The following is a 23,903-nucleotide window of genomic DNA, read 5'->3' on the forward strand; positions in this document are numbered from 1 at the left end:
GAAAATCCAGAGGACTAGGCCTAGGTATGAACTTCCGTACTTCTGTCCTCCATCAATTTATTTAGTATTCAAAATATATCTTCTTGTATGGGTAGAACAATGTTCAGGAAAAGGAATTATCTCAACATTCTGTTTTTGTTGATTGATATGTATAAATACAGAAACACACATATTGCTTAACAATACAAATAATTTGCACCTGAAATTCATTTGCTTGGTCCCCTGGAGCCCTACAGAACAAAATGTTTGTAACAAATACAGCTGTGCTGGCGATACTATTGCGTTAGAGAAAACAAAAACTTGGTCTCTGGTCCAAGAAGCTTATAGTCCAAAGGAAGTCAGAGAGAAGTTTTGAGAAACCTGGCTTCTAGTTTGGGTTTACTTTTTCCCAAATGTGCCCTGTGCTTTTCTGACGGTGTGGCTTTGTTCTCGCTGATTTTTTTAAAAGCTGGAATGCCCGCTCTCTTCACCAGTCATCAAAAGCCTACCCAGGCTTCAAGGTCCCACTTAAATGTCACCTAGTCTATAAAGCTTTCGTGTCTCCCACCCTCCCACAGTCCGACGTCTTTCCTACCCTCCTTTGTGTGCTCCTGCAGTTCTTTTTTCGCTCTTGATTACACTACCAAAATCCACTTAGAGTGGTGTCTGTGATGTAAGTTTCAGGACCCTGCTTTATTCATCAAACTATCTCTCTAAGCAGTTACAGGATGACAGAAAAAAAAAAAGTCTGGAAACACAGAGGGAAATGTATATTTAAATAATGTTAGTTATGCTTTCAAATAATATGTCAAATATATTTTCCTTCAATCTCCAGGCAGCTTGGCAAGCGAAATGCCTCCAAATTTAAAGCCATGAGGGCAATCACTAATCTGGAAAAAAAAATTTAATAAATGAAAAAGCGGCCCTGTGTTTCTAGGCATTTGGACATCTTTAATATGGTGCCTTCTCTGAATTGTTGAATCATACTGGGGTTGTCTTTAACCTCATCACCTCCTTTTTCTCATCTGTAAAATGGAAATGCTAACCTGCCCTATCTCTTTCACAGGGTTATCACTAGGGTAAATGAGAAAACGGCTATGCAGAAAGATAAAGCAGTATGAAAATGCAAAATGTTGTTCTCATTAACTATACAAGGATTTACTTCGTGTCCATATTGCAGCACTTGAGTATGCGGACTTTGGCTAACCTCATCGCAGCTGCATTAAAAAGGATTCTCCATGAGTTGCTTAAGAGGAGAAGCCAAGAGGCTGATTACAGCTTAGGGCCCTGTCACAACCGTCAAAATTTACCAAAGGGATGCTGGGACTTCACGTTTGTTTCCAATTGTGCAGGAGGAAAGTCATGGCCTCAGCCACCTGCTTCCTGTCTCCACCATGACTCACACCTTTCAGGTCCACTTGGATGGAAGTTCAGGTGATATCTGCTTAGGCCCACTGCCCAAGGACCTCGATGGTGCTAAGGCTCAAGTAACTTTGTGAAAGGAGGAGCAAGAAGCTGAGCCGGAGCCCCAGGGGGACTGAGCCAAGGTCACAACACACTTTTTAGCTTATTCAGAAAAACTAGTTCATCCTCCATCATTGGTGGTATAAGCATGAGGCTACTGCCTCCTGATAGGATGCACTGAGTGAGATGCAACATCACTTCTATGACACTTCTTGTCCCAAATGCACTATCTGTTAACCACAAGGGAACATCAGACAAACCTAAATTGAAGGACATTTTACCAAACAACTAGCCTGTGCTCTTCATTTCTACAATATACTGTCTTGAAGATTTTTTAAAAGACTCAAGAACTTTTCTAGATCAAAGAAGACTAAAGAGACATGACCACTGAAGGCAATGTGTGATCCTAGATTGGATCCTGGACCAGAAAAAAATAACGCTCTTGGGGCAATGGATAAAATTTGAATATGGACGGCAGAGTATATAACAGTACTGAATCAGTGCAAACTTCCTGATTTTATAATGGTACTATGGTTATGAAAGAAAATGTCCTTATTCTTAGGAAATACCTACTGAAGTATTTAGAGGTTAAAGGGCATGATGTCTTAAACAATTTCGAATGGTTAAAAAATTTAGTAAAGTGTGTGTGTGTGTGTGTGTGTGTGTGTGGAGAGAGAGAACACAAAAAATAATGTAAAAGGGAAAAAAATAAACAACTGGTGAATCTTTATAAAAAGTATACAGAAGTTCTTTGTACTACAATCTTACAACTGTAAATTTGAAACATCGAAGTAAAAAGTAGGGGACTTCCCTGGTGGTGCAGTGGTTGGGAGTCCGCCTGCTGATGCAGGGGACGCGGGTTCGTGCCCTGGTCCGGGAGGATCCCGCATGCCGCGGAGCGGCTGGGCCCGTGAGCCGTGGCCGCTGGGCCTGCGCGTCCAGAGCCTGTGCTCCGCGGCAGGGGAGGCCACAGCAGTGAGAGGCCCGCATACCGCAAAAAAAAAAAAAAAAAAGTAAAAACTTAGTGAAAATTATACCAAAATCCAAATGTTTTTTAAAGTTTTCTCTAGAAAATTATATAATTTATTATTTAATGTGTGTTTGCTTAACTGCCATTAAAAATGGGTAATTTGAAAAATAAAATGATACACTGAAAACTCAATGCTACAAAGAAAATAGGCTCTGACAAGGCTGCCACCTGTAGCTTGTTCTGGTTCTTCAATGGTGAAATTCGTTTTTAGAACTGAGTCCAAAACAAGAACAAAACAAAACAAACAACCACACACACACACACACACACACACACACACACACACAGCCTGCAAACCCAACCAGATGAAACGGTTTAACAATGCACTCACCTCAATGGGCTTATGGATGGTGGGGCCTCAGCCTAAATGAACTGAACATGTCAATTACAAAGCGGAAGGACTCAAGTGTGCAGACCAAATAAATGCCCAGGCTGCCCTCAGCCCTTTGGAGAAAGTACTGGTGGAAGGTGCTGGGGTAGGTCACACTTCCCAGAAGGAAAGTATGGGCAGAAATGCATAGAGCAAAGACACAGTAAGAAACAGTGGAGCATCCCCAGGAGGTTCTGTGTGGACAGTAGAACAAATGAAGTAGGCTACTCCTCGTCTTGGAATGTCCACACTAACAAGGTTTGCTGCTCAGAAGAATCACTGAAAGCTGACTGCAAAAGCAATTTTCATCCATCTCACAATCTCTGGGTACCGTTGGTTACACAGACAGTTCAGCAGATCTTCCTTTGGGGAAACCAAATAGCTCAACAGAACAATTCGAAGGTTCTGGTCAGGGTCAGTACCAGAAGGTAAAGAAGTCATTAAAGGAATGGAATGGGCATTAGGAATGATGGAGCAGGTAATGTTCAAGTTAACCAGGAAATTAAAAATCCTGATGTAGAGAAAAGGAAATGAAAATAGGTGTCAGGCAGCGCTGTGCTGTTAAATGTGTAACAACCGACTTCCTGTGGGAGAAAACAACAACCTTGATTTGTAGTATTTGCTGAATTCTATGGTGTAAATAAATATTCCCATCATGGCTGAGCTCTAGGTACCAACACGATGTCACCGAACACAGAGTTGGGAAGCGATGCACACAATCAGCTCTCAGGAGCTAGTGTGAACTGGCTCCAGCAAACCACTGGCAGCAACCTGGGTGCCAGTCTTACGTCTGCTGCTACCTAGCTATGTCACCCCAGTAAGTAACTTCATTCTGGGTTTCAATTTTCTTGTCTGGAAAACATCAATCTCACAAGATTATTCAGAGAATCAAATGAAACGAATTTATCTCCATCTCAGATCTCTTGTAGCTCTTACCCTCTATGGTTCTGTGATGGAGTTGGCCACATTGGTGGCTTTTTGCCTTTCTCCATCTCTCGCCAAGTCTTGTGAGCTGGGAGAAGACAAGAGAATCCTAGAGGAAGCTGCTCTAGGGTGTGGTAATCAGAGCAGAAACCACATTCACATGGCCTCAGAGATGAGGTTGAAGGCAATGGCCACTCCAGATTTTTGATACAGGAGAGATTTCTGGGTGGGAATCAATTTGGAAAGTGGGGGTAGAGAATTTCTACACCTCTATTATTTTAACGGTATATTTATTGGGGATGACTTAGAGGTGTAAAGGGTGCCCAGGGCCAATGCAATGTATATATGCCCTCTCTTCCTACACTGTACCAGAATCTGCCTGGTAATGAAGAATATACAATGAAACTAGGGCCTGTTCATACTCTGATGTCCTGTGAATCTAAAGGGAGTAGCTTAGGGCTAACTTTCTTTATGTCATTTATTGGAGCCATAAGTTGCCCTCAATGCCCTCTTTGCTGTGCCCCTGAACTGCAGGGACAAGTGCCCAACTCAGCCCGAGCCATCATTTGGTGACACTATTAGCTCAGAATGGTTATTTGGGCCCTTCATACCTCTTCGTTTTGGTTAAATATAACCAGAACTAAATAAACTGGGGGTCAGAAGAATAAATAAAAGTGACTGGAAGCTTAGCCCCTGCTGGGATTCCCAGCACTTCAAGCTAATGGACCAGACAAAGGGAAATTCTGGCCTGGATGTGCTGCTGAGGTAGACGGAAGAGAAAACCCTCACCAGCCATTCCAAAAAGTCCAAGTGCAAAGGGGTTTAGTAAGGTATAAGAGACATAATACCTTGTGCTTCCGGAGGCTGCCAGGACTGGTGGGCGTAGAGATGGGAGACTGCTTAGACTTGGGGGTAGAGAGCTGGCTGCTGGAGGTTCCGTTTGCTAGCCCAAGGCAAGAGAAAAGGAAGGGGATAAAAATCAACAGCATACAAAGGAACACGTTATCCTTCCCCTCCGAAGACACTAAGAACATTCAAACGAGCTATACAGACAACCAAGTGATGTGACTGAGTAGAACAAAGGTGAAAAGAAACACATTCCTCAGAAAGGCAAGAACTGCAATGCTCAGTTAATTAGATCCCCATACAGTGCAAGGCGGTGATCCACCCACCCACTCCCCCGTGTGCTTCCAATTACAGGGGTCTGGTTCTTTTCAAATCTTTTTCATATTCATTCCCAAGTTTGACCCTAGCAACATCTCTGGGAGGTAGTCTGGGAACATATTACTTTGTTTCAATTTTATATGTTAGACAAAATTGAGGCACAAAGAGATTATGCTGCCTTACCTTAAAGGGGAAGAAATATGGGTAATTTGGACCAGGGCACATCCCCTTGGGTGACAAATGATGTGGCAGCTGCAGGACAGCCCCATTGTCTATCTCTCTCCCCTCTCTCTTTTCCTGCTCATCTTTCCTCCCACTCTCTCTTCCCTACTTCATTCCGGGTGCAAAGAACAGAAGGGGAAAAAAAGAGAGAGGGAGCTAATTAGGAAGAAGAATGAAAAAGAAAGTGGAGGAGAAACAGAGTGCGAAACATAAAGGGAGGTACCTACAGCAAAATGGGCGGAGGAGAGAATCGAGAAAGAGGGAGAGAAGATCAGGAATGGAGGAGATGAGACAGGAGACAAAGATTCTTGGGGACAAGAAGAAGGAGGAAGTTTGAAATCGGGAGAAAGGCTTAGAGACAGAAAAAGGATGACGGTAGCCAGAGTCAGGGTGCACCCGCATTTGTCTCTAGTCAGTAAAATGCTGAAAATGAGATGGTTTAGTATTTAACATTTCCATATTCCACTGTGTTTGCAAAATTGTCTTATAATTCCCTTGCTGACTAGATTTTTTAAAGATCCAATCGTGTAAAGAAATGTGGTGCACTGAAATAGAACAATTAGCAGCTTTCAAAGGGGATTCATGTTCAGACATCTCATCTAAAGTTAATCTCTTTTAAAATCTAAGGACCTACATCGTTCATCAGATATTCTGAAATGTGCTTTAAAAATAAGGGCAGGGCTTCCCTGGTGGCGCAGTGGTTGAGAGTCCGCCTGCCGATGCAGGGGACACGGGTTTGTGCCCCAGTCCAGGAAGATCCCACATGCCGCGGAGCGGCTGGGCCAGTGAGCCGTGGCCGCTGAGCCTGCGCATCCGGAGCCTGTGCTCCACAACGGGAGAGGCCACAACAGTGAGAGGCCCGCGTACCACAAAAAAAATAAGGGCAAATATCCCAAGGGTGTTGGTGGGGTGGGGGGAGGAGAAGAGAAAGAAGGAAGGGACGACAGGAGGGGGGTGGAAGGACATTGAAAAAGTTAAGCAGGAAGATGGCCTGAGGGTGTTGCTGTTAGTCCCACAGGTAAAGCTTAAACTGGTGTATCATGAGTATTTCCTGAGGATATACTTTCTCTGCACCACTTATGGTAATGTTTCCCTAGGTTCTGGAACCTGCGTATCAACTGTAGAGATGAAAGAGACATCAGTGTGGTGGTTGGTGAGTTTATCCAAGTGCAAGTGAGCTGAAATATGGGCACTAGGAATCCACCGTCTGGCCTTGCCTGTGTATTCACTCATCTCTAACCCACTCACTGAGAGGGCTTTCTCCCTGTCAGGGCTTCCTGGAAGTCATTCATTCAGTTGGCCAGTAGCTACAGAGTACTTTCTCTAAGCGAAGCCAAGTATTAGACGTTGAGGTTTCAGAGATGAGTAAGTCACTGCCAGTGGGGTGGCCGGTAAGAATACAGTGGGAATAAGTGCTATGACGAGCCATACAAGGGGTATTATTGGAGCCCAGTGGAGAGGCTTTGAAATCAGGGGACTAGGAGGCAACACCTGAAAAAAGTCTTGAGAGGTGCCTCTGGAATAGACAAATCCATAGAGACAGAAAGTAGATCAACGGTTGCCAGGGGCTGGCCAGCAGGGGGCAAGGAGGAATTAGGCAGGGCAGGATGGAGAGGTCTGTTAATACGTACAGAGTTTCTTTGAGGGGATGAAAATGTTCTGGCATTAAATAGTGGTGACTGTTGCACAACTCTATGGCTAAACTAAAATCCAGTGAATTGTACATTTTAAAGGAGTGAACTGTTTGTGATGTCAGCTATATCTCAATAAAGCCATTGAGACAATGACTTGGATCTGGTTAGGCAGAGAGGATAGAAAGGGTATTCCAGACTGCAGAATTACGCCAGCAGGGGCAAAGACATGGTGGTGTGAAAGAATACAGCATGTTTACAGGAGTGCAAATAGCTCCAAATGGCTCAAGTGTAGGATGCCAGCAGTGAATTCTGAGAGATGAGACTGGAGTTGAGGATAAACACCAGACCCTGGGGGCCTTTTGTGAAGTCTGGGTTTGATGTGTGAAAGAAATCTGGGAGCGATACCATCAAATTTGCACTTAAAAACTATGACTCCAGATGCAGGGGGAAGACTGGTGAGGTGGTGTGTGTGTGTGGGATGGTTAAAGGTAGAAGCAAAGAGACTGGTTAGAAGACAATGCATTAGTCCAGGTGAGAGGCGGTGACGGCTTAAATTAAAGCACTGGGGAGGGAGAGAAGGGATCGGGAGAAGACAGATGCCTAGAGGCCAGGCAAGTTTGGAGCGAGCGTGATGTGCACGTACCATGCAATCCACGCAAGGAGGAACATGACCTGTGCCAAACAGCACACAGACTGGGGGAGCTAGGCTCTGCCAGGGCACTAGGCTTTCTGGTGAATAAAAGAGGCACTTTGGAAAAGGCAAGAGTCTGTGAAGCCACAGTGAGGCAAAGGAGTCATTTACTCTGCAGGAAAAGGAAGGAGTGCCTGGGGGTCTCCAAACAGGACCTGGCCTCTAGTATTCAAGATGGAGAGCAATCTTTGGGATCAGTGTCAGCTGACATAATGAACGTCTTCCAAAAGACCCCTGACCCCAGCCAGGAAGTCTAACAGATGTAGGCATCCCCAGGTAAGTGCTGTCATGTTGGTCCACATGGTCACTGTACCTTTCGGGAACAATAGATTCTAGTTTCCCAGCATTTGTCAGCCACGCTACAAAAGGATGGCTACTATACTTCCAGTGTGAAAGCTGTCTTTTTCACCTACCCTCTTATCTAGCTTCTTATCTGAGAATGAGCCCACTGGTCTTGGCAAAATGTGGAAAATTATTAACCAAAGCTTATCTGTATGGGAGTCAGTTTCCACTTATTGGCCATAGATCTGCACATACAGGTTTCTTTTGCAATCTCTAGTTCTTTTATCAATATTCTCTGCAACTCTCTCATCCGCAAACTTTACGGGGAATACATAAACACATATTCCATGTATACCTCTCTCTATTCTCTCTATGTCTGTATATGTTTATATATGTTTCACTGCCACTCCCCCAATCAATCCATCCCCAGATCAATCTTAAGTTGCTTATAAATAAAGGATTTAATTTTGTCATCAACATTCAATAAGCGTTTGGAAAATCAGTTTTTCACAATTTAACTACAATTAATTTAATTGTTGAAAAAAATGTAGACACTTTCCCAGACTTCCCTGATGGAATCAAACCCAAAAATGGACATAGAGAAATGAGAAAATATAGACACGTACAGGCAAATGTCAATTCCTTACAAGCTGAAGGAGCAGACTACATAAAAATATATTCTCATATGCATTTCTTCTATGGGTTCTGTGGGAAAAAAAATCTGGGAGGGCGCCATTTGATTTGAATTCTGAAGCCAATTCGTATAAATGTCACGTAAAAGAAGTAGCAGGGAAAGATGAAAATAGGGTTTGACGAACTGTGCATAGCCTTGGATTGGCAAATCCACATGGAAAGCTGTCACAGTTCATTTTGAGAGTGACTGGAAATAACACCGGTTTGATAGCCCTCATTTTCCTTTACTCTGCTTTACCAAACATCTTTAGTTCCTGTCTCTGATGTTCCAGTTCTCAGCTGCAATTTGAGATTGTATTGGGGGAGTCTTTGCCCTCTTTTACTCGTCTCTCTCATTTCCCTCCTCAGAACCACAGCACTGCCTCACTGCTGTCACCCTTTATTTATTCATAGTCCAAATCCTTTTATTTCTTTCTTCTCATTGTGCAGTTCACTTTTTCCCCTCTACAGCAAGGTACATCAGGAACTTCTCAATCTCCTAGGCTGTCTTATCAGTCTTATCAATAAAAACCAGAATAATAATGCTTATTGTGTGTCTGTGATAAGCTAGGCACTCTTTTCTCTCTTTCCATTCTCTCTCTCTCTCTCTCTCTCTCTCTCTCTCTCTCTCTCTCACACACACACACACACACACACACACACACACAGAGCCTCACCTAGTCGTATTCTAATTTCTGTTTGGGAAATAGAGGCTCGCTCCAGTTAGGGGTAGCAAAGTCAGGATTTGAACACATGTCTCTCTGATTCCAAAGTCTATGTGTGTTTTGGTTTGTTTTCAGTTTTTGCTACATTGCTCTTCCTTTTTTACATGATTTGCTTCTGGGACTCCTACTTATGACAACTTTCTGATGGCGGGTAGGAAGGAAGGAGAAGGTTTGTGACACAGAAAGAAAGAAAGAAATAGCAGCAGGTAGAAGCAGACACCAGAGCTTATGCTCATCTTCTAGACTTTTATCCTACTTCACCTAGTTTAGATTAGAAAGTGATTAGCAAGAGCTATCTTCCATTCACCCTACCAACTGGGTTTCATAGAAAATGTCATGAAACAACAGCGGACAGAGCAGCCAGGCAGACATGTAACTACCCTCATGCCACATGCCTCTGGGAAGATGGTATCTGTGCCCTGTCGCTCCCCTCAGGTGTGCAGCACAATTGCCAAGCTTGGCCTGGCACAGTCTTGGCTTACTACCTTCCCTGAATGATTACACCTGCCCATTCCCCGGCACTTGTTTTTAAATCCTTGGCTCTAACAGAATGGAACAGGACAAGCCCAAACAAAAGACGGCGGGTAAGGTAACTAGGCTGAATTAACTAGATTTGCAGGGATTTAAATGTGTAGGGGAATACGGGTTCCCAGGAGTGAGGGACAAGGCGGAGGGAGTCAGTTCCCAAAGAACAAGGAGAAAGTTCAGTCTCTTGCATGGGCGGCCAAGGGCAGAGTATGGTCACCAGCCTGGCAAGTTGATGCTGAGCTCTTAGACTATGGATTCCCTTGTCTGGAGGCTGGACTGACCCCTGGAAATCAGGATGCAACTGTGTGTAAGGTGGATGTAAGTAGCCCCAGGTACAGTGATTAAAGAATTGTCTGGGCAATGAGTTAGACGAGCCACTATACTTTCTGGGTTCAAGTTTGCATGGCGCAGGAAGAAAAGGGCCGGTTTGACATATGTGTTCACCCAGCCTTTGACTGGAGAGCAAACTGATTTAACACTCATTCAGTTGGCTCTGGCTTTTCCCTCCCATTCTAATGCCAACACTTGAGCTCAACTCAAAATCAAGTCTACTGGTTTTGGTTTGATGTCTATTTTGAAATATTGCTCACTGAAAATAAATAACTCAGTCTACAAAAAAAAAGCCATGACAATAATTTCAGAGCCACCTTAATAATTGCAGATGTATTTCTACAATTATTTCCAAAGCATTTTGCAATATATGAATTCACATGATCCTCCTGATAACCCCAAGAGATGGTAGCCAGGAATTAATAGTCTCCTTTTAATCACAAGGATATAGAGGCTCAGAGAGTGTAGGACTTGCTTAAAGGGTATAAACTGCTTCTTCTCAATGGATGGTGGACTTGAGGGTTTGCTCACAGATTCATTTCAAAATTCCCTCAAAGTTAGCATATCACATACCACCATGACCTTTTAGTGACTGGTTCTCTGTCTTGTCTTTTCTAATTCCCTAATGCCTTGCAGAGGGAGATCTCAATATACGATTCAGCAGCCACTTCCTCATTTCTTTCTCATTTTGAGATGCTCTAAGTGTTCCTTCATTCCAGTCCAAAGACACCCTGGTTCCTCCCTACTTATACAGGGAGGTTTCCTGGAAGGCCATCCAAGTAGAACCAAAGTGGTTTCAACTTACTTTAGAACAAGGCCAAGAGACAGGGCCTGTGGTTTTCACACATTCATTCCAAAGAGCCCTTGGGCGGGGTGTGTGGATTGGTTTGGCTAATTGCTTCTGCTCAGTGGAAATCCTTTGTCCCTCTCCCCAGAACCATCCAGTAGGGAAGCAAGAACTAAGGGGCCCTGAAACAGTTCTTCACTGATTTGATCATAGGGCCAGTTCTCAGACCAAATTCAATCATAAGTTGTGAGATACCCTAAGTTCAGAAGTTGGAATTTGAACTTTAAATCTATTCCCTACAGAGTCTTAAACAGCATGCAGTGGTGAATCTTTCAAATAGGGGAGAGAAGTAAGAGTTTTCCCTGTTGCAAAACAAATATGTGATGCTGGAGAGGGTGTGGAGAAAAGGGAACCCTCTTGCACTGTTGGTGGGAATGTAAATTGATACAGTCACTATGGAGAACAGTATGGAGGTTCCTTTAAAAACTAGAAATAGAACTACCATACAACCCAGCAATCCCACTATTGGGCCTATACCCTGAGAAAACCATAATTCAAAAAGAGTCATGTACCACAATGTTCATTGCAGCTCTATTTACAATAGCCAGGACATGGCAGCAACCTAAGTGTCCATCAACAGATGAATGGATAAAGAAGATGTGGCACATATATACAATGGAATATTACTCAACCATAAAAGGAAACAAAATTGAGTTATTTGTAGTGAGGTGGATGGACCTAGAGTCTGTCATACAGAGTGAAGTAAGTCAGAAAGAGAAAAACAAATACCGTATGCTAACACATATATATGGAATCTACAGAAAAAAAAATGGTTCTGAAGAACCTAGGGGCAGGGTTTCCCTGGTGGCGCAGTGGTTGAGAATCCGCCTGCCAATGCACGGGACACGGGTTCGAGCCCTGGTCCAGGAAGATCCCACATGCCGCGGAGCAACTAAGCCTGTGAGCCCCAACTACTGAGCCTGCGCTCTGGAGCCATCTAGGCACAACTGCTGAGGCCCGCGTGCCTGGAGCCCGTGCTCTGCAGCGGGAGAAGCCACCACAATGGGAGGCCTGCGCACCGTGGCGAGGAGTGGCCCCCGCTCGCCGCAACTAGAGAGAAGCCCACATGCAGCAACGAAGACCCAACGCAGCCAAAAATAGAAATAAATCAATAAATAAATTTATATAAAAAAAAGAACCTAGGGGCAGGACAGGAATGCAGATGCAGGCATAGAGAATGGACTTGAGGACACGGGGAGGGGGAAGGGTACGCTGGGACGAAGTGAGAGAGTGGCAATGGACATATATACACTACCAAATGTAAAATAGATAGCTAGTGGGAAGCGGCCGCGTAGCACAGGGAGATCAGCTCAGTGCTCTGTGACCACCTAGACGGGTGGGATAGGGAGGGTGGGAGGGGGACACAAGAGGGAGGGGATATGGGGATATATGTATACATATAGCTGATTCACTTTGTTATACAGCAGCAACTAACACACCATTGTAAAGGAATTATACTCCAATAAAGATTTAAAAAAACAAACAAAGAAAAGAACAGATATGTGTACCCAGTTGTGTAATATTCTGGCACAGATCAGTTTCCCTCAAGAAGAGGACGTCTGTAAGAAGGCTGCTGGATGTGCCAAGATTATTTTCTCAGGCTTGACAATGCTGACAACATTTATTTCCAGTCGAAGGTGGTTCTGCTGGGAACATGTTTCTGGTGGAGCACGCCTGTTGTCAACACTCACTCCCAATTTTATTGGGCAGGAACTAGAAGAAACTACACTGCTCTTATTTGTGGAAAGAACATATGCTTTGGAATCAGTCAGGGTTTTAAATCCTGGCTTAGCCATTTCCTAGATGTGTGACCTTGGGTGTAACCTACCCTCTGTGAGCCTGTTTCCTCAACTGTAACATTTGAATTAGAAGAATGCATATGTCAATTGTTGTTGTTCTGAGGAGTCCATGAGAGACTACATATAAAATGCTTAGCCGGGTGCCTTAGCAGATAGGGAGGGCTCAGTAATGACATCTCCTATTGCTATTACTACTGCCATTATTAGAAATGGAAGGAATTGAAGCACCAAGTTAGGAAATCCCCTTCCACAGGGGGTGATTTACCAACCTATGCCGGCTGAACACTAATTCTTTCGCTAGCAGGTCAGGCATTAGAGGACTGAAGTTTTCCCGAGTGAAGCCCATAATTCTGGTTTTTGCATGTTATTGCTGTGCTCCCCAGAACAGTCTTCAGCTGTCGGCTCTTCTCTCTTTTTACTCGCTCAGCCTTACCATGGGGGCAGGAGTGATCACTGAACTCAACGTGGAAGCACTGAAGGTACTGGAGCAGGAAAGTTACACAATGGCCATGTTTTAGGATGAAAAATGTGGTGGTACCACAGCAGATGTGTAAGTGGACAGAGATTCGAAGCAGAGATACTGTGTAGGAGTGTGTTGAGTAATGCAGGCATCAGGTGATGAGGGAAAGGAAGGGACTTCTGTGTGGGAAAGGTGAAGATGTTTCAAACGTTCAACAACAGGAACAGCATATGGTGGACATGAAGGATTAAAGAGTGGGAAGAATCAAAGATAACGCCAAGGTGTTGCGCCTGGGGAATAGGACAGAATTGATTCTACTGTCAGGGAGCTGGGGAGAGGAGATGTTTTTGACTTTTAGACACGTTGCATTTGGCACGTATAAGCGGAATTGTCTGGTAAGCATTCACGGCACTGACATCCGGAAGGAAGGTTGGGGCTGGAGACGTAGAGTTAATGGTCGCCTCTCTGTACCCCGATATGCTATATCCATCACCACCTCTGCTCTTTTGTTCATGCTTTCTCTGCTGCCAGAAATATCTATTTCCTTATCAATTGAAGTCTAATTCTCTTTCAAGCCCCAGTTCTTCCAGGAAGCCTTCCCTTAGCACCCTAGCCTCCAATGAACTCTCTTTCCCACAAACTCCAGTACTTCCAATAGCACTTACTGCCTGTATCTCTCATGCACTTGGCATTTAAACAAACCATTATCATTAAGTCTTATTTAGCATCACAGTGCAATGGTTACATTGTGGACTGTGGAGCCAGATTGCCTGGATTCAAGTCCCAGCTCTACCACTTACTAGCTCTGTGATCTTGGACAGGTCACATTGTTCATATGCCCTAGTTTCTTCATTTGCAAATGGGGATAATAGCACCTACCTCGTAAAGTTGTTGTAAGGAATAAACTAGTTAATCCACGTAAAGTGATTAGAATGGTTGCTTGGCACATATGAACTATGTAAGTATTTGTAAATAAAAATTTTTGTTAAATTTCATATGCATACTGGTTCCCCAAATAAATCATAAGCTTCTTAGTGACAGGTACTTCATCTTATCATTTCTTTTCCTCATAGCACCTAGCATTACTAGTTACTCCACCAAAACTTTGGGGAATCAGTTGTATTTAAACACAAGTCCCTGGACTTCCCTGGTGGCACAGTGGTTGAGAATCCGCCTGCCAATGCAGGGGACACGGGTTCGAGCCCTGGTCCGGGAAGATCCCACATGCCGAGGAGCAACTAAGCCCACGCGCCACAACTACTGAGTCTGCGCTCTAGAGCCTGCGAGCCACAACTACTGAAGCCCGCATGCCACAACTACTGAAGCCCGTGTGCCCTAGAGAAGCCACCACAATGAGAAGCCCACGCTCTACAACGAAGAGTAGCCCCTGCTCGCCACAACTAGAGAAAAGCCCACGCGCAGCAATGAAGACCCAACGCAGCCAAAAAACACACAAGTCCCCGGCTGCAGCAGGTTGCTAGGACTGCTACTGCAGGGAGATGGGTTAGCACGACCGCATCCCATGCTGTGTGGAGTGCTCGGGGACGGGGTGGGGGGGGGGCGTGGCATTTGACTGCTTGCTCCAACCATTTACTAAACGGCTCTCCAATGGCAATGGAAAATGCCTCCAATGGCAATGGAAAATGCCTTATATATAGGACAGTTCTTCCACTTAAACTAGACGTAAGCTGTGGTTTTAGAAAGAATCAGAGTGGGGGAGGAGGCAAGGCAAGTTTTTTTCTTCCCATAGCTTCGCCAAGGGCACCACTTCCCCTTGGACTGACTGTAGGGGAGCTGATGGAGTGTCTAGGACTGGGCACTGGAAACAAAGGTGCTTAATTACTCATGGCTTGCTCTATGCTGCACAAAGAGGATGACACAGATACCACCCCCCTCTCCCAGTCTCTTCACATCCCTTGCCTGGAGGTGGGGGAAGGTGGAAGGAAGCAGAGAAGCAAGGACCATGCAACAGAGACTGTTTATTCACCACTCTGGAGCTTCCACACCCTGATTTAAGGACAATGCAAGGACCGCCTACCTGGGAGTCAGGAGAGCTGGGCTCTCGTTCTTGAGGACTAAATAGATATCGGGAAGACTGAACGATTTACTGAACCTCTTTATATCTTAGTTCTCCAATCTAAAAAAAAACTGGATAATTTTCCTTTCCCAATTTAAGCCATGGTGCTATTATGAGTGACGACTGAGATGACAGGTTTGGAAATATTTTGCAAAGTGCAGAGCATTTACTTCATGTAAAAGATCATTACCTGGAACTTCTCTCAGATGCAGAAGAAGGGTATTGTGCTGTCTACTAGTCATATGTGGCTAGTGAGCATTTGAAGTGTGGCTAGTCAGAATTGAGATGTGCTGTAAGTGTAAGATACAGTCCCATTTCAACAAATGTAAAATATCTCAACAATTTCGTACATTGGTTACATGATGAAGTGATAAGATTTCAGATATATTCAGTAAAATAAAATACATTTTCAAAGCTAATTTCACCTGTTTCTTTGAGCTTAACTGTGGCTACTAGAAAATTTAAAATTACATACAAGGCTTGCATTTGTGGCTCGCATTATATTTTTATTAGACCGAGCTGGTACATCCAGACAGTCACATTCAGGAAAGTCAGAACATCCAGGTCCCTCCATCTTAGGCAACCCAAAGCAGCGTCTTTGGTTCAGAAGAGGACTCCCGGATACTATTCTCCCATGGGCACCCTCACCCGGCTGTTTTGTGGCCCTTGACCTCCCCTTTCAAAAGCTATGTATTTTGGTAGAGAGGACATTCATTCTTGGGCGTTTGGGAACAGGGAAGATTTGACTTTCAGGAATAGGTGCACATAGGTTGGGGGAAGGAGGGTGGAGAACATCGGGTTGCTGCAACAATGATATACTATTGAAGAATAGCAAACTAATGATCACATTACAATCCTCTCAAGTGGGAATTAGCTTCCTTGGAGGCTCCTTTAAGAAAAAAAAAACAACAGAAAGAAAAAGAAAAGATTCCTTCCCAGCAACTAGCTGACTTTGTCCTTTTAATTCAATTCAATTCAATTCAATTGGGAGGTAGCTGCATAAAGAGAAAAATTAACACATTAATGGCTAAAATGGAAGTCGAGAGACACAGAAATGTCTTCCTTTAGTTCTGAAGCCAGGCTTACCTTTGCCCATCAAATGGCAAGTCCTAGGTTAATCAAAAGGGAGCACTGCACAAACTTCCTTCAAACATTCCACAGGAGCCTTCTGGGCTCCGGTTTCATCTGCTTACCACACAATCCCTTGCCCTACTTTAAAGACAAACCTGGCTAATGGGACTTGGATTCTCAGAGTCTGTCAGCTCTGCCCAGTGAGAATGAGAGCTCCTTATAGCAATATCGTATAGACAATCAAATCCTTCCTTAACTCAAGTTTAGGGCTTAGCAACAGACATTCCCTTTGGGGGCAAACTCAGTACTGACAGGAGTAGGGACTGAACGTGAAGGGAATAAAGTAGAAGGACTTTGATTTATTCATGGGCAGAATGGGAAAGAGACAACTTAAGGAATAAGGAACAAAGAATCAAATTATGACGCAAATTACAGACCAAATACCATCAATTTCCTAAACCTCAAGTCAAACTGAACCCAGATATTAACTGAACCATGAATTGGACCAAATATATATATTTTATATATACATATATTATATATATAATATATATATATTTGAAAAGCTAGCAAACGTGTTCAAACCAGAAACAAACCTATATATTTTCTAATGAACTAGAACATCAAAATATTCCTTTAACTGAACCTGAACTGAGCCAATGTTTCATTTGGTTTGAATCCCGGCTAAAGAGGAAGATTTTTGGCTTTCGTTTGCCATCAAAGGAAGGTAGTTAAAATTCCCTGGAAATGGCCTATCTTCCACAACCTTTAGTCACTCAGGTTGAATGAAGAAATGTGGATCCATCCACAAGTCTCAGATCTAAGACGGACTGACACAGAATGGAAACAGGGCGGTACTACCGTGTACTACAAAAGAACAAAGAATTTCAGCCCCACACAGTGCCATTATTCTTTGGTTAAATGTATATTCATCTGTATATGTCTCTTGCTAACAGCTCAGAAAACCTTGATACTTTATGAAACAATTCTTTCTTTATGTCTGTAAGGAGAAATTTATGCTAATGTAAAATTATGCATTGTCCATAGCTCACCCTTCTTGTTACCTGATTCTGATTCTGTGGAAGCTATTTTACAACCCTGGAAATCCCTGATAACAATGGAAAATGATTTTTGTCTAGACATGCAAAATCTGTCTTATCCAAAATGGAAACCAAGTCTTAGACAAGGTAAGAAACTTGTCCCAAGTCACAAAGCTGGGAAGTGGTGTAATTGGGTTTTCCTAGAGAGATGTCTCTCCCTCCTCTTCCATATCCTATCTCCCTACACCTCCCAGCTTGAGATGGTCCTGAGTGAGGAGGGGGTGGAAAAGGGAAAATGGGTATGTCAAATCCGAACCTTACCTAAAGTCCTGTTTGCCTGAGATCAGCTTTGCCCCTGTGCGATGTTCACTGAGTGGATGTCCTAGACTTGGCCCTAAACTCCCATGGCATGGGCAAGGTTGTGTTACGTGAATCCTTTTACCCTTTGGGGCTGAAATCTTGTGGAGGTTCTAAATACATCATCTAAGATAAGCTCAAATGTTCCGGAAATTGCCATGAAGGTTGGCTAGACTAGAGTTTGACTTCATTTATGTTCATGAACTATCTGAAATGAAGATTTAATTTCTCTCTACTGAGGATACCACTTTAGATTTTTTACTGGTAGGAAACTGGGGCTGCTTGTAATTCTGATATCTGCCAAAGTAAGGTCCCATTTTCCTACCTCAAATTGGTTACTTTGTTTACCTTGTGTGTGTGAATACATCCTCATTCCTTCTTTTAGCAAGGGAGGTCTGAAGGAATAAGAATAGATCTTGCCTGCCTCAGCCTAGGTTGGGATCTATTATAACTCCTTTCAATTTGACACATATTCATTGAGTCCTAATGCATTCCTTCTCTGTCTCCAACGTCTTAGAATCAGTGAAGTGCATACATTTTAGAAGGGAAATTCTGCATGTAGTATGCTGGAGATCAATTATTTGACACATGTTTAAACTGTGTTTAATTACAGGTGGTTGGGTTCATGTGTTCTGGGTAATCCAATTGGATACAGTCTGCAAAGAGAATCGATTTACTTCAAACTGCTGCCACTCCAGCATTTCTAACTAATGGGTTATGTGATGGTTTAAAACTAGGTCCACAAATTCTTTGATATTCCTCCCTTCCAGAAGTGGAGGCTGCTTCCCCTCCCCTTGAGTGTGGGCTGGCCTTAGTGACTGCTTCTAATGAACAGACTAAAACAGAAGTGACAGTGTGTAGCTTTGGAGAGTAGATCATAAAAGGTACCACATCTTCTTCCTTATTCACCCTCTTGAATTGCTGTCTGTGGGGAAGATCCTGCCAATGGCCATCTTGGAAGTGGATCCTACAGTCCCAGTTGAGCCTTCAGATGACTACAGCCCCTACTAATACCTTGACCTCAACTACATGAGAGATTCTGAGCTGGACACAACCACCCAGCTAAGCCACCCCAGAACTCCTGACCCACAGAAACTGTGAGATAAAAAAATGTTTGTTGTTTTAAGCTACTATGTTTCAGAGTAATTTGTTTTATAGCAAGAGATAAGTAATACAGGTTAGAAATCCCAGAAATAGCCAGTGATACTTCTGAAAAAATGATCAGCTAAGTGGTTATTTCCAGACTTTAGGAATCTTGATCAACTGTTTAAAGTCCGTTTTTTGGGCAAGGCCCTGCTTAGAACCTTATAAACAATTTCATTCTCAATCCAAGTGCTAAACTCTAGGTCTTTGTAGTTTGAGCAATATGAATTTGCTTAGATAGATTCATGTGCTGTTCTGTACGCTTAATCAAAATATCACCAAACACATGCATTTTTTATTCCTTCCGCAAATATTACCTACATGCTTATTGGGTCTCTAGTACCATGCTGGGTGAAATAGGTGCTCTTATGCATCTATTCATTCACAAGCATTATTTGAGCATCTACTAGGACCCAGGTACTGTGCTCAGCACTGAGGATACAGAAATGAACATGACACCTTGCCCTTGAGGGAACCAGCATTTAGCTGATGAAGTAAATACATACAAGTAAATACATACTTTACAACACAGTTGTGGTGAATATTACCCCAGAGATATGAATACCGTGCTATGATGTTGTGGAGAATGGAACAACTATTTCTATTTGAGGTGTTGAAGGATGAGTAGGAGTTTTCAAGCAAAGAACAGCGGCAGGTTTGAGGGATGGCATTCCAGGTGCGGGAGAACAGGGTATGCAAAGACATGGAAGTATGAAAAGCCTGAGCTGCCTCTTCACAGTTGAGTTCCTTCTGCTCGAGAATAAAGAGATGGCCGGTGATAGGCATGGTAGCGTGAGGCCAGCAGGACGGGCTTTTTTTCCAGGCCACGGGCATTTCAAAGCCAATAGGCTGCTCAAGCCGCCTCCAATTGAAGAAGCGATAAAGAGTGCTTTTGCTCTCTGCCCCAAGGCTCTCAGGCTAGAAGAATTCTCATGGTGAACCCTGAGCTTTAGGAGGACAAATGAGTAAATCTTCTGGAGCATATCATTCCTTTACCATGAAGGACTCAAATTGTCCGTGCATGAGTCTACCAAGCTTCTAAACTTGGCCTTCTCTGCCCTTTTGCCTTTTAGATCAGTGCCACTCAAGCTACGGGTGCGACACCTTGTACCAGCATGTAAACCAGCACGCTGCTGCCTTTAGCAGTAAAATCAAGCTGTGAAGTAAATGGTTTGCTCGGTGGCACGATTTACATTTGCCACAAGCTCCTAATCTCATCACACACTGATAAATACTTCATGGGTCAGCAGTGATCCCTAGACCACATTTTTTAGATTGCTCACTATCCACTAAATAAAATCCTCTATGACAAATGTCTTTATTTCCTTTCAGAGCCTGGCCTATAGGTCCTTTACTCCTGTGAGAATGATGCAATTTATTTTGTTTCCCTTTTGGTTTTGACATCTAAAAAAATTCCAAGTCAAATTTGAAGCTCAAGGGCATCCACCATGTGGACACTTTGAGGGAGGTGGCTTTTTCTCTCCATTTTGGTTTTGATTCTGATTTTCTATCTCAAATTTACGTTTGACTTGATTATTTCATGGACTATGCACTGGCTGGATGATGTTGAGAATGATGGCAATGAACACAACCATGACAAACAGCGTTACAGCAGGCATGGCAAGTGGGTCAGATTTCTGGTCTGCATCCATTTGTGTAGAATCGGTGTTGTAGCTGTGTCTCCATGACTCCAAACAAGTTGAACGGGTTAGTCTCTGAACGGACAGAATTGGTCTCATGGAGACACAAATGGTGTTCATGAGGAACTCATTCCTCTGCATGCAGAGGGTACTGGCCTCTGTAAATGAAGTCAGCGTGCACAGTTAGGAGAAGAGCACTCACCGTCTTGGTCGTTACCTGAGTCAGCTGGAGACTTGCTCCGGCGCATGGGGCCAGGGCTCTTAGCTGAACTCTTCTGAGGTGTTGGGGATGCCTTTGGGCCAGCTGTGGCTGACGGGTTTCCCTTCATGACTCGGCATTCTGGTGGAAAAGGACACAGACGGCTTAGTAGAGCCGGGGAGAACCAAGACTCAGCATCTCACCAACCTCTGGAAACTGCAATAAGCACCACATACCAAAGCACCTTAGGGCTCAGGACTACAAGGTGGTTCTCACTGTTTGAAGGAACGATGGCTCTGGAGAGGGAGGCATGGGAGAAACTTTCAAAAGTCACCTGGGCTAAGCCAGGTGTTTACATTCCTGAATCATGGAAACAAGGGAAGGAGTAGAAAAGCAGTTCGGGCAGGTAATTCAATAGTCAACTCAATCACTTTTGGATAACCCAGTCATGTCTCAGAATAGCACCTGTTGACATAATCAATTAATTTCCTTGGAGAAGAGACTAACAGCTCAGAGGTTGCAGCCACGCAGATGAAACGTTCATGAGTAATTTAAAGGAGGGGGAGGGAGCTATTATTTATTATTCATCGCATGCCATGTATTGTAATAGGCATATTAAGGACGTCATGCCATTTTATAAATAAGCACTACCACCACCACCACCATCTTGCATTTACAGTTCTTTTCGATTTTCAATGCACGTTATCATAATCTGCTATGCTGGTTTAATGAATAAATGGACCAGCAGTGACTATGCCACTCAGAACTTACAGAAAGCTCCTGGGTGTGTAGGAGAGTCTGCCAGATGTTCCTGCTACTTCCCCAACCCCAATTTGACACGTTCAGAGCACCCTTTCTATGCAGGTCACTCAGCATCCCTACAATGGTAATTTGGGGGCGCTGATTGTACTAATATATTAGGAGGACTATTATACTCATTTTGTTGATGAGAATACAAAGAGCTTAAGCCTCTTGCTTAGGGTCACAAAGGAAGAAAACAGCAGAATAAGGATGAGCAGTCAAGTCTCCCGAGTCCCAGTCTAGAGCTCCTTCCACTATACGTTGCCCAACCTCACGTGATCATGCTCAAAGTGGAACCAAACAGCTAGGCGCAGGGTTGTCTCTCCATTGGACACCTCCTTGTCACCTTCTACTTAAAGATACATTGAAAATATCAGTTACTCAGAAAGATTAGGTCTTTTCTGGTAAATTAAGTTTTTCAGGAAACGGAGTTAAGCAGAAAGCTCATTTTTGTTTGTTCTACTTCTTGTTTTGATGGATAAACTTTAGTGATTACTGTCCAGAGCTGAAGATGCAGAAGATACAAGAAACTGGACACAGCTCGAGATCTGTTTAGCTATTTTCTGGTCATCTGCCTCTTCTCAAAGTGAACACAGCAGAAATGCCACCCCTTTCAGGGTCCCTGTCACTTGAGTTGTTTGTAAACTCTATATGAGTACAACTTGATTTGTTTTTTCCCACACTTTATTCCTCAGTATTGGGAAATATGTTTTGAATGTGTCTTTCCATCGGGATCATACCCTAGTCCTGTGGCTGTGTGAGCTAATTCACCGTGAACTTACACGTGGAGCTTGGACTCAAGCAAAGGGAGATGGGCAGATGTTCACCTCCTTCCTGAAATTAACAATCTTCTGGAATCTTGAGCCACAAATCAGGGGGAATGGGGCAACAAGCCAGAAGGTGGGAAGAGGGAAAATGTTTGACACTAACAACACAGTGGAAAATATTTCTAAAATGGAACCATCAACATGGGCCAAATAGCTGGAGGATGTTGACTAGAAAAAAAAAAACATATGCATACAATATTCAAGTTCTGAATCCAAATGTTCCTTTCCGTGGTCTGATTGAGCCTGTCAGCCATGTGACATAATATATGGTTCAAGAAATATGGTCACTGTTGGGGCAGGTAGTGAGTTTTATTGAGTCTGGAGGCCAAACATCCGAGATATGCAATCAACTTTCACTTAGAGACTCATGTATCCAACTATACAAGAGAAAGGGACCATGCATGGATGTTTTCCAGGCCATATAAGCCCATGGAAATCCTAAGGGATAGAAGGAACGAGAACAATGGAACAATAAAATTCAGTGGTTGTCCTTACCATTTTCATCCAGAGAAAAGTCATCCTGAGCATAACGAAATTTTTCAGGACCGCAGGCAATAAACACGTCGTCATCACCAAAGAAATCATGGAGACAGGTTACCTACAGAGAAAGCGGAAACATTGACTTGATATTTGATGGTCTTGTGACAATGAACTTCATGCCATGTTGGCACGGGAAAAAAGTTTCACATTTTAGCCCCCAGGGATCTCCTTTTTCTCAAAATACCAGGCTCACAGTCTGCACCACAGCCCCTCGTGAGTAAAGATATACTGAGTGCCATTTTCTTTCCATGTTGCATGTGTGGTATCTTGTTTCCATTTCACCAAGAGTAACTTCAAGACCATGTCCAAATGGAATGTTCCCCTCTGAATTAAAGTCAGCAAGCAGAGGACCCTACAAATGTCACCTTTCCTCAGAGCCTCAAAGACAAGAGTGCTGCTAGCCCAAGTCTGGGGGCAGGGGTGTAGGCCAAGGAAGATGAGAAAGACCTTCTGCAACCTGAGATGGACAGACTCTGGCTGACCGAGACGTGGAAGTCCCTCTCTCTGTCTTCACGAGTTTTGAAAGAAGGACACCAGTTTTTAACCGCTTTCGACCCACAAAAATTGGACTTTTTGCTAAAAGTGAAATGAGCACCTGGTAGTAGCCCAGAATACCATTCCTCTCTGAAAAGAAGGAGGGGAAAACCGTCCTAACCACTTAAAATTTATTCAAGGGCAATGGGTCCCTGTAGGCTTGAGGGTCTGCTGGAAAAGTCGTGTTCCCAGGACCCTTCCCGCCCTCTAGTGCCCTATGCATCACGGCTTATCCACAACAGAGAGACAGTCCTCCCCAACTCCTTTTCTGCACAAAGAAATGAGGGTCCCTGGGAAAGTATGCTGCTCCTGCAGTCTCCCCACCTCTCAGCTTTCCTAATTACATTTGATAATTAGTCCAGCACACCAGGGAAAGCCCAGGAGAAACCATAGAGTCAAAACATTCTTTTTTTTTTTTTTTCAACGGAGCACAGGCTTCGGACGTGCAGGCTCAGCAGCCATGGCTCACGGGCCCAGCTGCTCCGCGGCACGTGGGATCCTCCCGGACCGGGGCACGAACCCGTGTCCCCTGCATCGGCAGGCGGACTCTCAA

The 23,903-nt window shown here is 43.7% G+C and overlaps 1 protein-coding gene across 3 annotated transcripts in view; it reads right to left on the reverse strand.

The window, feature by feature from the left end:
- The window catches only part of DCX (doublecortin), a gene marked incomplete at both ends in the record, with an annotated part of 110,415 nt that overhangs the window by 6,817 nt on the left and 79,695 nt on the right, over positions 1-23,903 (reverse strand). For 2 of the 3 annotated variants that reach the window (XM_082681742.1, XM_082681741.1), the window contains 3 exons: positions 4,616-4,710; positions 20,667-20,789; positions 22,772-22,874. In XM_082681742.1, coding sequence (XP_082537868.1) covers positions 4,616-4,710; positions 20,667-20,789; positions 22,772-22,874 — 321 coding nt within the window. Of the gene's footprint in view, positions 1-4,615; positions 4,711-20,651; positions 20,790-22,771; positions 22,875-23,903 lie in introns of all 3 variants that reach the window. The other variant, XM_082681740.1, reaches the window with a different exon arrangement.

The sequence above is a fragment of the Grampus griseus genome (genome assembly GCF_964374135.1).
Source record: "Grampus griseus genome assembly, chromosome: X".
NCBI lineage: Eukaryota > Metazoa > Chordata > Mammalia > Artiodactyla > Delphinidae > Grampus > Grampus griseus.